Here is a 13565-nt window from a genome sequence, read left to right on the forward strand (position 1 = left end):
GTATCGACTAGATACACTTCTGTACTTGGTATCATTACAGTGGATGTTAGGAATTGCAAATGTATAGTTTTATCAGAGGTGGGTAGAGTAGCCAGAAATTGTACTAAAGTAAGAGTACTGTTACTTTAGAGATTTATTACTCAAGTAAAAGTAATGAGTAGTCACCCAAATATTTACTTGAGTAAAAGTAAAAAGTATGTTGTGAAAAAACTACTCAAGTACTGAGTAACTGATGAGTAACATACACACACATATCATATATATATATATATATATATATATATATATATATATATATATACATATATACACATACATTGATATATACAGTATATCATTTATATTTATTTATTTTGCCGTTTTTGTTTACATGTTAAAGGTGTTTTAACGAATATACATGCATGTTTAACACATATAGATTCCTTTCTTTCATGTTGACAAGAATATAAGTTGGTGTATTACCTGATTCTGATGACTTGCATTGATTGTAATCAGACAGCAGTGCTTAACGTCCACGTTTTAAAATGGAGGAGAAAAAAAGTTCCTCCTTTCTGTCTAATACCACATGAAAGTGGTTGGTTTTTGGTATCTTATTTGTCCAACTTCCATATTCGTTTTTACACACTTTACAAGAAATACATTGGCGGCAAATTCCGTAGCTTGCTAGCTTGTTTGCGCTGGCTTTCGGAGACTCTTATTTTGAAAGCGCAGGCGCGATGGAGCGGCATTTTTATTGTGAAGACAGGAACTGTGCAGTCAGTCTTTAGGCTTGTGACGGGATGTACGTTTGAAATAAAAAAAGTGTCTTTTTTCCTTCACACTTTTGATTGATTGATTGAAACTTGTATTAGTAGATTGCACAGTACAGTACATATTCCGTACAATTGACCACTAAATGGTAACGCCCCAATAAGTTTTTCAACTTGTTTAAGTCAGGTCATTTGACCGCCTGGCTCTGTTTGATTGGTCCAACGTCACCAGTGACTGCATCTGATTGGTGGAACGGAGTCAAACGTCACCAGTAAGGCAGGCACTTTGAAGGTCTGTCTGACAGACCAAAACAAACAAAGCGTGCATTAACAGATCGATAAAAATTAGTAGCGAGTAGCGAGCTGAATGTAGATAAAAGTAGCGGAGTAAAAGTAGCGTTTCTTCTCTATAAATATACTCAAGTAAAAGTAAAAGTAAGTTGCATTAAAACTACTCTTAGAAGTACAATTTATCCCAAAAGTTACTCAAGTAGATGTAACGGAGTAAATGTAGCGCGTTACTACCCACCTCTGAGTTTTATACATAATGGCATTTTATTATTTCTTTATCAACATGTGAAAATATAAATGCATTAATGAACAGAAAGAGAAGAAAAACAATTTTGTTCCAAACACATTTTTGAAAGGTTGATATTTAAGGTCATGGAGGGTAAAATAATCCTTCATAAAAGGTTAAGAGGCGCTGCTGTAAACAGTGCCTAGCAGCGGCCGACAGGGGGCGTGTCTACCCCACGGCCGCATCCAGCGCGGCTTTCCCGGAGGCGAGCGGTGCTATGAAGCGGCTCTGCTTCGCCATCCAGAAACAAAGCAACTTCTCTGTGCGGACGTAAGACTCTTGCTCGATGCTCTCCTTTTCGAAGGTAAGACGATCCCTGACAACTTTTGCATCCATTGGGCTAGTTTGGACTGGCATTTTTCTGAAATTGGGACTTTTTATTTATATTTAAAAAAAAAAAAAAAAAAAAAAAAAAAAAAATTCGCACCAGTCAGATTGTTGTGATAATTTTCGTGCATATGTCGGCAAATAATATGTCGTATCAAAATATATATATTGACCTCCAATGAGCTTGTTTTTGTCTCGACACTTTCATGCTGTTATTGAGCTGGAATTAGACAATGCTTGCTGTTAAAGATCCGCAGATAATTCGTTTAAGTCTTTAAAACAATGTAGTTAATGCTTAACATCAACTTTATTGACTTCACTGAGCTTCTTAAAGAAAAAAAAAAAAAAAAAAATCAGCGAATTAAAATGTCTATTGTGCAACATTTTCCATATTTTTGACTTGACAAGATTATAAGAAAATACTGTTTTTTTGGGACATAAGATTATGAATTTTTATTAAAACTTGTGCATATAAGGGAATGAAACACAATTTCACATTATTAAGGCAGTGGATTAAGAAACATGACAAGTATGAATAAACACTAAAGAATAGTGTGAAATAGTGAATTCTATTTATATAGCGCTTTTCTCTAGTGACTTTACATCGTGAAACCCATTCTCTCTAAGTTACATTTAAACCAGTGTGGGTGGCACTGGGAGCAGGTGGGTAAAGTGTCTTGCCCAAGGACACGACGGCAGTGACTAGGATGGCGGATGTGGGGGGGGGGTCAAACCTGGAACCCTCAAGTTACTGGCACCAACCGAGCTATATCGCCCCACGGTATTGTGCATTATTCTAAAAAGTTTTCAGCACGTGCACTTCCATGGCCTAAACGGTTTAAATGATCAAGACTCTCATTAATAAAAAAAGGTCAGTGTTGCTTAAATATACATTTGTACATTTTTAAACCGATTTGTTTTTTTTGTTAAGGTGAAGAAATGTAATTTAAGCCACAATCAAATACTTCAGACGTTTTTTAAAGAGGCAACGCCCCTCATGGAAAAGGTAAAGCGAGGGATAAACTAAATTGACTCATCATGGCGCATGCAACTACACCTTGAACCAGTGTTTGTCAAACTGTGGCACAAACTAGTGGTACGCGTGCGCCATCGAGTGGTACGTCAAATAATTACTTCATTAAAATACAGCGTTTAAGAAAGTCAATGACTTCACTATAAAAATGGGTGACATTGTTATTGCCAAGAAAGATGAGGTCACCTACCTAGGTTCCATTCTAGAGGCTAATCTTTCCTGTGATAAAATGGCAACCAAGGTAATCAAAAAGGTCAACCAACGAACAAGATTTCTCTATAGAATCTCCTCTCTGGTCAACAAAAGCACCATGAAGATTCTGGCGGGAACTCTCGTTCAACCCTTTTTCGATTACGCATGCACCTCCTGGTACCCGAGCACCTCCCAAACCCTCAAATCTAGACTCCAAACATCCCAGAACAAGCTAGTCAGATTACTTCTAGACCTCCACCCCAGATCACACCTCACTCCTACCCACTTCTCCAAAGTGGGCTGGCTCAGGGTGGAGGACAGAGTAAAACAACTTGCACTGAGCCTAGTCTATAAAATCCGCTACACCTCCCTGATACCGAAGTACATGTCAAACTACTTCCAAACTACCGCCATAACCACAACACCAGGGGGAGCTCCACTAACCACGTTAAACCCAGATGCCGATCTAACAAAGGTCTTAACTCATTCTCTTTCTATGCCACATCAATATGGAATGCACTCCCAACAGGTGTAAAAGAAAGGGCATCTCTATCCTCCTTCAAAACCGCACTAAAAGAACACCTCCAGGCAACTTCAACCCTAAACTAACACCCTCCCTTCCTCATCATACCTCTTCGGATTGTAAATAATCAAATGTAAATAATCAAATGTAGACACTTTTTCTTATACTTTCTGATCTCTCTCTCTATGTCCACTACTTGCTGTACATATCCTACCGAGTCAGTCCTACACTGTTCCAATGTCAATTTCTCTTACGATGCAATTGTTGATGACTGAAGTGTTGATACCAACCAAACCTAACCCCCTGTGTCCCCACCATTTCCCACACCCCGGATTGTAAATAATATAAATAATTCAATGTATATACTCTGATGATTATCTTGTGTGATGACTGTATTATGATGATAGTATATATCTGATAGTATATATCTGTATCATGAATCAATTTAAGTGGACCCCGACTTAAACAAGTTGAAAAACTTATTCAGGTGTTACCATTTAGTGGTCAATTGTACGGAATATGTACTTCACTGTGCAATCTACGAATAAAAGTTTCTGTTACTGTTCAAACGGTGTGTAATGTTACAGTGGCCAAAACGATTAAATAAATCCCCCGCTTTGTCTTTAATGAATACTTAGGCCTACCATTAGGGCTGTGAATCTTTGGGTGTCCCACGATTCGATTCAATATCGATTCTTGGGGTCAAGATTCGATTCAAAATCGATTTTTTTTTTCAATTCAACACGAATCTCGATTCAAAAACGATTTTTCCCCGATTCAAAGTGATTCTCTATTCATTCAATACATAGGATTTCAGCAGGATCTACCCCAGTCTGATAACATGCAAGCAGAGTAGTAGATTTTTGTAAAAAGCTTGTTAAGGACGATGTTTTATCAACTAATTGCAATAATGTAAATTTGTTTTAACTATTAAATGAACCAACAATATGACTTATTTTAGCTTTGTGAAAATATTGGACACAGTGTGTTGTCAAGCGTATGAGATGTGATGCAAGTGTAAGCCACTGCGACACTATTGTTCTTTTTTTTTTTTAAATAAATGTCTAATGATAATGTCAATGAGGGATTTTTAATCACTGCTATGTTTAAATTGTTACTAATATTGATACTGTTGTTGATAATATTCATTTTTGTTTCACTACTTTTGGATTGTTCTGTGTCGTGTTTGTGTCTCCTCTCAATTGCTCTGTTTATTGAAGTTCTGAGTGTTGCTGGGTCGGGTTTGGTTTTGGAATTGGATTGTATTGATATGGTATTGCTGTGTATTGTTTTGTTGGATTGATTAATTAAAAAAATAAAAATAATAAAATAATAATTTAAAAATAATAATAGAACAAATTATAAAAAATGAGAATCAATTCTGAATCGCACAACGTAAGAATCGCGATTCGAATTCGAATAGATTTTTCCCCACACCCCTACCCACCATGTTACTGCGTTTTGATGTTGGTCAATATCAGAGCTGGGCAAATATTTTGACTCTGGGGGCCACATTGAGAGAAGAAATGTGTCCGGGGGGGCCAATGTGTATGTGTGTATAAATGATATAAACACATTTAGCTGTAAAAATCTGCTGTACAGTATGTGTGTTTGGGTCCCTTTTTTTCAGGAACACTAATACTAAAAGTCACAACGTCTGATGGAATTCTAAAAAAATTATGACAGACCACCTCCAAAAAAGCGAAATGGAATTTTACCGTTTTTTACTCAATGGGACACCCAAAATGTACATGAAAATAAAGAAAGTGGGATTTAAAATATTAACTATGAACAATAAAACACTAAATATCAACAACATATGAATGTCGCTTCCCCTAGTACTTCTCAGACCAGCTCCTCGATAGTTGTGTATCTTTTCAAATCAAGCAAAACTCAACAAAAATTTAAAAAACAGCTAAATATGAATGCAAAGTGTAATAAACACCTACAATATGATATATTATCACGTAAAAATCTGCTTCCGGATCTGTTTCCTGACACACACGTGTCAAAAACAAACCCCGCCCACTCTGGTTTGTTCCTGGTCTGAGCTCCTGTGACATAGATTACCGTAATAACTCGTATAAACTCAAAAAGTGCAGATTTCGACCATTGAACTACTTTCTATAGTTCAAGACTTACGATCATTAAAAAAAAAACACTGCACATCATAATGGCGGCGACAGTTTTTATGTTAAAGGTCTAAAAAAAATGATGTAAAACAGAGGTGTCAAAGTCGTTTTCACTGGGGGCCACATCGGAGTTATGTTTGGCCCCAGAGGGCCGCTTCGAACAGTGAATACTATCATTACACAATTTTTGAACGCATTTTATTAGTAGATTTTTTTCAACTAAAATCTAAAAAAATATATATTATGTTGCAATATTTTCACCTCAAAATGTAGTGTATATTACTGTAAAAGGAGGCAGAGGCCACCACAGTGTATATGTTAAAAAAAAAAAAAAAAAAGTGTATTTATTTTGAAGCTGTATGTAGAAGTAAGTAAGTACATTTTATTTATAAAGCGCTTTTCAGAGATAAAATCACTAAGCGCAGTACAAAACATAGGTGAAGTAAAACAAAAATTCAATTTAAAACAACACGGGCAACATCATTAAAAAGGATAATGATAGTTAAAAGGTGCATTAACTAAAGGCTTTACTAAAAAGAGATGTTTTCAAATGTTTCTTAAAAGTTTAACACAGTCAAGATCACGGAGGGACTAGTGCAAGTTGTTCCAGAGTCTGGGAGCTGTAGCCTGGAATGCCAGGTCTCCACGGGTTTTAAAACGAGTTTTGGGGATCTTTAGAAGACCCTGGCCTGAAGACCTGAAGAGTAGGGGCATAGCAAGTCAGTGATGTACTGAGGGGGCCCCACCATGCAACACATGGAATGTCAGGAATAACATTTTAATCTCAATTCGGAATTTAACCGGAAGCCAATGAAGACTGGATAAAATGGGGGTAATATGGGCTGTTCTGGGTACACCGGTCAAAAGTCTGGCAGCCTCATTTTGTACAGTCTGAAGTCCTTTTAGCATTGACTTGTTTAAAAGAGTGAAGAGAGAATTGCAATAGTCAATGCGAGACGAAATGAACGCGTGAATGATCATTTCCCGATATAATTTTGACAACAAATATCTCACTTAAGAAATATTTCTGAGATGATAAAAACAGTTTTGGCTGGTTGCATCAGCTCTGCTCTTTTAATGTCTTTAATGGCCTTTGTGTTCTTTGATGTTTCCCTCTTAGACGCATGCTTATGTGTGCTATGGCTGTGAGGTATTTCCTCCCTTGGCCTCAGTCTGGACCAATCCAAGCCTAAACTTGGATTTAATTTTTTTTTCTCCCCATCCCCCCTCGGGGATTAATAAAGTATTTCTGATTCTGATATTCTGATATTGCCCAGGTCTGGTCAATATGGTGGTACTAAAAAGTTGAAGAACCACTGCTTTAAACAATAAGACAATTAAAAAAAAAAAGTTTTTTGTTAGAAGTCTTAAAAAGGTTTTACATTGGGTCTAATTACATATCTTGGATAGCACTCTTATATTCTAAAGCGTCCGTAAGCACCAATGGGATGAAATCCCAATATTTCACCCGTCAAGGGTGTCCTCTGAGCCCGTTGTTGTTCGCTATGTCAATCGAACCTCTATCTATTGCACTTAAATCGGTTAGTTTTAGCAAAGGAATCAGTAGACGCGGTCTGGAACATACACTTTCCCTATATGCAGATGATTTGTTACTGTTTATTTCGGATCCGATATCTACCATTCCTAAGATAGTTGACCTGCTCAACACTTTTGGAACCTTTTCAGGTTATAAGTTGAACTTTGCTAAAATAAGTGTCGGTTTTCTCAATACCTGTATTATACGGAGCCCCTTAAAGGGACACGGATGTTTTGCGAGATCCCGCAATACTTTTTGTGAGATCTCCATCCTTCCGGTTCACCATCGCTGTTTTACTTCCGGTTCACTGACATAGGAAGAAAAAAAACTTTTGCGAAAATCTCGCAAAAGTTTTTTATTTTTTCCTTTAGCCTACCCATCATCTGTGCTCAGTTGTGGGACTATAATACGATTTGATGTCTTTATATGTTAGGCCAATACTAAAATAGAAATCAATAAATTTCTCTCGCTGTTAATGGGTAGGCTCCTCCATCGCTTTGTCTGTTTTACTTTCGCACAAAGTATTGCGAGATCTCGCAAAGATTTTTTTTCCTATGTCAGTGAACCGGAAGTAAAACAGACACATCGATGGTGAACCGGAAGGATGGAGATTAGGGATGTCCGATAATGGCTTTTTGCCGATATCCGATATTCCGATATTGACCAAACCCTTAATTACCGATACCGATATCAACCGATACCGATATCAACCGATACCAATATATACAGTTGTGGAATTAACACATTATTATGCCTAATTTGGGCAACCAGGTATGGTGAAGATAAGGTCCTTTTTAAAAAAATAAAATAAGATAAATAAATTAAAAACAAGTGGAGGAGTTCAAGTACCTCGGAGTCTTGTTCACGAGTGAGGGAAGAGTGGATCGTGAGATCGACAGGCGGATCGGTGCGGCGTCTTCAGTAATGCGGACGCTGTATCGATCCGTTGTGGTGAAGAAGGAGCTGAGCCGGAAGGCAAAGCTCTCAATTTACCGGTCGATCTACGTTCCCATCCTCACCTATGGTCATGAGCTTTGGGTTATGACCGAAAGGACAAGATCACGGGTACAAGCAGCCGAAATGAGTTTCCTCCACCGGGTGACGGGGCTCTCCCTTAGAGATAGGGTGAGAAGCTCTGCCATCCGGGGGGAGCTCAAAGTAAAGCCGCTGCTCCTCCACATCGAGAGGAGCCAGATGAGGTGGTTCGGACATCTGGTCAGGATGCCACCCGAGCGCCTCCCTAGGGAGGTGTTTAGGGCACGTCCGACCGGTAGGAGGCCGCGGGGAAGACCCAGGACACGTTGGGAAGACTATGTCTCCCGGCTGGCCTGGGAACGCCTCGGGGTCCCACAGGAAGAGCTGGACGAAGTGGCTGGGGAGAGGGAAGTCTGGGGCTTCCCTGCTTAGGCTGCTGCCCCCGCGACCCGACCTCGGATAAGCGGAAGAAGATGGATGGATGGATGGATGGAAATTAAAAACATTTTCTTGAATAAAAAAGAAAGTAAAACAATATAAAAACAGTTACATAGAAACTAGTAATTAATGAAAATGAGTCAAATGGATGGATGGAGGTTAGTACTATTAGTGGATCAGCAGCACGCACAACCATGTGTGCTTATGGACTGTATCCCTTGCAGACTGTATTGATATATATTGATATATAATGCAGGAACCAGAATATTAATAACAGAAAGAAACAACCCTTTTGTGTGAATGAGTGTAAATGGGGGAGTGAGGTTTTTTGGGTTGGTGTACTAATTGTAAGTGTATCTTATGTTTTTTATGTTGATTTAATTAAAAAAAACAAAAAACAAAAAAAACGATACTGATAATAAAAAAAACGATACCGATAATTTCCGATATTACATTCTGAAGCATTTATCGGCCGATAATATCGGCAGGCCGATATTGTCGGAGATCTCTAATGGAGATCTCACAAAAGTTTTTTTTTCCTATGTCAGTGAACCGAAAGTAAAACGAACACATCGATGGTGAACCGAAAGGATGGAGATCTCACAAAAAGTATTGCGAGATCTCGCAAAACATCCATGTCCCTTTAAGGGGCTCCGTATAATACAGGTACTGAGAAAACAGACACTTTTTTTTAAGCAAAGTTCAACTTATAACCTGAAAAAGTTCCAAAAGTGTACTTTTGCGATATCTCGCAATACTTTTTTCCCCCTCCATGTCCCTTTAGGGCAGGGGTGTCAAACTCAAATACAGAGTGGGCCAAAATTTAAAACTGAACAAAGCCGTGGGCCAAGGTTGAACAAATTAACCTTTTAATAGGGACCCAAACAAGTTTTGCATTAAATATTGAACAAGCAAGGCCTATATAACTTTATAGTGACATGCAAAATCGAGTTTCAAATAATAATAATAATAATTAAAAAATATCAATGGCATATCAAATACAATTTAAATAAAAATGTAATGCCTCTTTTCTATTTGCAGCCTTCTGAGGTAAATATCAACATTAACTTTTTCCACAGGCTAATAAATTTGAAAATAAAATAATGAATAAACCAACCATTCTGGACTTTAAACTGCTCAGTTTGCAACACACTGATCTAACCTGATGTGCCCAAGCCAGATACTTGGCATCTTTTCTTGGATGCTAGTTCATTAATGTCGGGGCTCAGGCTTTAAGCTGAGGCAACCCTCATTATCGATTGAAAGTGTTCATCAGTCATTATATCTCGTATTCCACAGTCTTGGGGGCGTGCCTTACAGGCACTGCTTTTAACGTCCTCTACGAGCTGACGTCACGTCCGCTTTTCCTCCCTTCTAACAACGTGCTTGCCCAGTCACAAGATATGAGCGGCTCCTGTACGCACACACACGTAAATGCAAAGCATCCTTCATCGACAGCGATACAGTTTACACTGAGAGTGGCCGAATAAACAACTTTAACATTGTTAGAAATACACGCCACACTGTGAATCCACACCAAACAAGAATGACAAACACATTTTGGGAGAACATCCACAATACGAAGGTCCTGAGTAGTCATGGGTTCAATCCCGGGCTCGGGATCTTTCTGTGTGGAGTTTGCATGTTCTCCCCGTGACTGCGTGGGTTCCCTCCGGGTACTCCGGCTTCCTCCCACTTCCAAAGACATGCACCTGGGGATAAGTTGATTGGCAACACTAAATTGGCCCTAGTGTGTGGATGTGAGTGTGAATGTTGTCTGTCTATCTGTGTTGGCCCTGCGATGAGGTGGCGACTTGTCCAGCTCCAACGCCCCCCGCGACCCCAAAGGGAATAAGCGGTAGAAAATGGATGGATGGATGGATCCACACAGTAACACAACATGAACACAACAGAACAAATACCCAGAACCCTTTGCAGTACTAACTCTTCCGGGACGCTACAATATACACCCCCGCTACCTCCAAACCCTGCCGCTCCCCCCCCACACACACACACATACACACACCTTGTAGCGTCCCGGAAGAGTTAGTGCTACAAAGGGTTCTGGGTATTTGTTCTGTTGTGTTTTATGTTGTGTTACTGTGCGGATGTTCTCCCGAAATGTGTTTGTCATTCTTGTTTGGTGTGGATTCCCAGTGTGGCGTATATTTCTAACAATGTTCAAGGTTTTTATACAGCCACCCTCAGTGTAACCTGTATTGCTGAAGATCAAATATGCGTTGCATTCACTTCTGTGTGCCAGCACTCATTGGACTGGACGAAAAGGGGACGTTACAATTTTCGGGAGGGGCACTGAAATTTGGGTGTCTCCCGGGAGGTTTGGCAAGCATGAGAATTAGCGGTGTACCGCGGCACCACCGCTGTATATAATCGGCGGGCCAGCTCTAGTGTTAATTTGATATCACCTCACGGGCCAAGTGAAATTACACGGCGGGCCAGAGTTTGACACCCATGCTTTAGGGTCTCCGTAGTGTTATGATTTCCCTAACAAATGAATAAATACATATAAAAAAAAAAAATATGTTGGTACTTGGAGCAGGGCTGGCCCGTGGCATAGGCCGTATAGGCAAATGCTAAGGGCGCCGTCCATCAGGGGGCGCCACGCAAGTGCCACAAATGTTGGAGAGAAAAAAAAAAAAAGAGAAAAAAAGTTGGTACTATTATTTCTAAATACAAAAAAATAATCCCACGTTAATTAAAATGCAAAGTAAAGCCTATTTAATAGAATTATTATTTGTTACAACATCCCCCCCCCGCACGGTGCGCCCCCTCCCTTCCCGTATCATGACTCTTTTTGGACGTCACCACATCAAAAAATCAACACAAGATGTCAAAACGGCCAAAACTGTCAGGTGCCCAGGGAAGAAAAAAGAGAAAAGAAGAGGAGGAGAAACGAGAAAAGACAGAGGTAGCAAGTAGGTAACGTTAGCCTACATGAAATGATTTGTCTGTTACAGAATGTGATAGTAACCTGGCTTTTTAGCATTAAGCTAATGTTACATGAGTCGGCAATTGCTAATCAATAAATAGCTAGTTCTGTTTTAACGTCGGGTTAATATTGTGGAGGGGGCTAAATTGTTATGGAAAATAATAATGTAACGTTAGGTAATTACAGTACTCCCACCTTACATTCCTCAGGGACATTTGTATTAGATATTTTAAGCAGGTGTTTTTTGTTTACATTGTTATTGCCTTCTGGTTAGCTAATGTTTGCCCTGCAGGTAATAGTCACTTTTCCACCCCTTTATATATTAGGTATAGTTGTAAGTAAAAAAAAAAGGTCAAAGACAAAGCTATTCGGTTTCTTGTGAGTATATACACTTCACTGCCGATGTGGGGGGGGGGGGCGCCACCTAAAATCTTGCCTAGGGCGCCAGATTGGTTAGGGCCGGGCCTGACTTGGAGAGCCAAGTTTTTTTTTCTGATGTGGCACTTGGTGAAAAAAAGTTAAAAAAAACCCACTGCCTCAAACAATAAGACAATAAAAAAAAAAGTCATAATTCCACAGATAAGTAGAAGGAAAGAGGCTATTCATCATGCTGGCAGGGTCGCTTCCAGCCCGCACGCTCGAGTGACTCCGATCAAACAGCAATCTTGTCTAATTCATTGACTGGCGCTCACTCGGATCGGAGCGAGCGGCGACTGAAGTGAACCGTGAGGACAATCTAGAAAGGCAACACAGCCTCCGGGCGGGGGGGGAGGCGGGGTAGGGGAGGGGAAGGGTGGACTATGTGAGATAATGTCATCCGCGGAGACGTGAGAGTGCGTGAACTGTTATTAGCCGGCTGCATGTCAGATGCTCTGCGCCAGTGCAGCATCAGCACCACTCTCTCCAACTCCATCCATCACTCCGTCTCTCCTAAACCCGACCGTCTCTCCTCCCCCCCCCCCCCCCCCCCCCCAGATGGATTTCTTCAAACTCCGTCCCGCCTGACATGGATGCCCCTGCACGTCCTTCACCATCTCCATCATCACCGCCGTCTCCTTCCTCGGCCGAGCCGGAGAGCATTTGCTTCTGCAGCGGAGACGCGGACACGCAGCGCTTTTTTTTCCTCTCTTCTCCCCCCCCACCCCACCACCCCCCCTATGGATATGAGGAAGCGCTCGTCTGACCTGCCGGAGTGAACGAGGAAAAAAAAAAAAAACCGCACACCTGGGAGATACGGCGATTTAGGGCAATGCCGAATAGCGCGCGCCACACAGGAACCGTGAAGATGACCTCCCTGCTGGTTTCTAACGGCAGATTGAGGCGCAGTCTCCTGCTGCTGCTTTTACACTGTGTGGGATGTTCTCACGGGATGCCACACGTGTTGAGATTCGGTGAGCTTGCTTCCCAATTTTGCTCTCTCATGTCACATAGAAAAGTTTCAACCCTGTTTAGTATGTCCCATTATGTCCAATGGTTCCGCCTTCACAAAGTTGTTGTGTGCTCAGGATATTTGACTGTATAGAAACATGATTATAGTGAATAAGTGACAAAGCTGCAGGTAGAAGTTTGGAACCTGTTGCTATTTCCAATGGTTGAGCTGATAAAAGATTATGTGTGAGTTTTCATACCTCCTTTCTATCCACAGTGGCAATGCCAAAATTCTCCCTGATGTTTCCTCTCACAAATATCTATGGTCGTTTGGCCATATTCTTGATATTATTGCCAAAAAGTATATTTTTTTTGTTCATTGCACCAAAAAAAAAAAAAACCCCAGTCATTCTGCAGACTTGAAAGTCCAAACCCTCTCTGTCTAATCCCCCTACTGTGCCCACAATTCCCCCGTCTGTCTTCCTTTTTTTTTTCTCTTTCTATCCCATCTGCATCAAATGATAATATAAATACATTTAATGAAGTCAAATACAAATAAGGCAACAAGAGACTTCTCTTTTGTAAAGTCAATCTGAACAGCCGATACGGGCATCTACATCAACTATATGATTTGCGTGAGAAGCTGGACAGGACAAAAAAAAGAAAAAAAAAGAAAAAGAAAGTCCAAACCCAGTAGGCTTCCTATTTGCTGTGCTTTTTTTTTATTTATTGCATACGGCTGCAAAAATAAAGTTGTAGCATAC

The 13565-nt window shown here is 40.2% G+C and overlaps 1 protein-coding gene across 3 annotated transcripts in view; it reads left to right on the forward strand.

The window, feature by feature from the left end:
* Nucleotides 1-1526: 1526 nt before the first annotated feature.
* The window catches only part of grik2 (glutamate receptor, ionotropic, kainate 2), a 581700-nt gene continuing 569661 nt past the window's right edge, over nucleotides 1527-13565 (forward strand). For all 3 annotated transcript variants that reach the window (XM_061948573.2, XM_061948579.2, XM_072912957.1), the window contains exons 1-2: nucleotides 1527-1630; nucleotides 12409-12824. In XM_061948573.2, coding sequence (XP_061804557.2) covers nucleotides 12683-12824 — 142 coding nt within the window. In that variant the 5' untranslated portion in view covers nucleotides 1527-1630; nucleotides 12409-12682. The remainder of the gene's footprint in view (nucleotides 1631-12408; nucleotides 12825-13565) is intronic.

Source organism: Nerophis lumbriciformis, linkage group LG04 (genome assembly GCF_033978685.3).
Source record: "Nerophis lumbriciformis linkage group LG04, RoL_Nlum_v2.1, whole genome shotgun sequence".
In the NCBI taxonomy this organism is placed as follows: Eukaryota; Metazoa; Chordata; class Actinopteri; order Syngnathiformes; family Syngnathidae; genus Nerophis; species Nerophis lumbriciformis.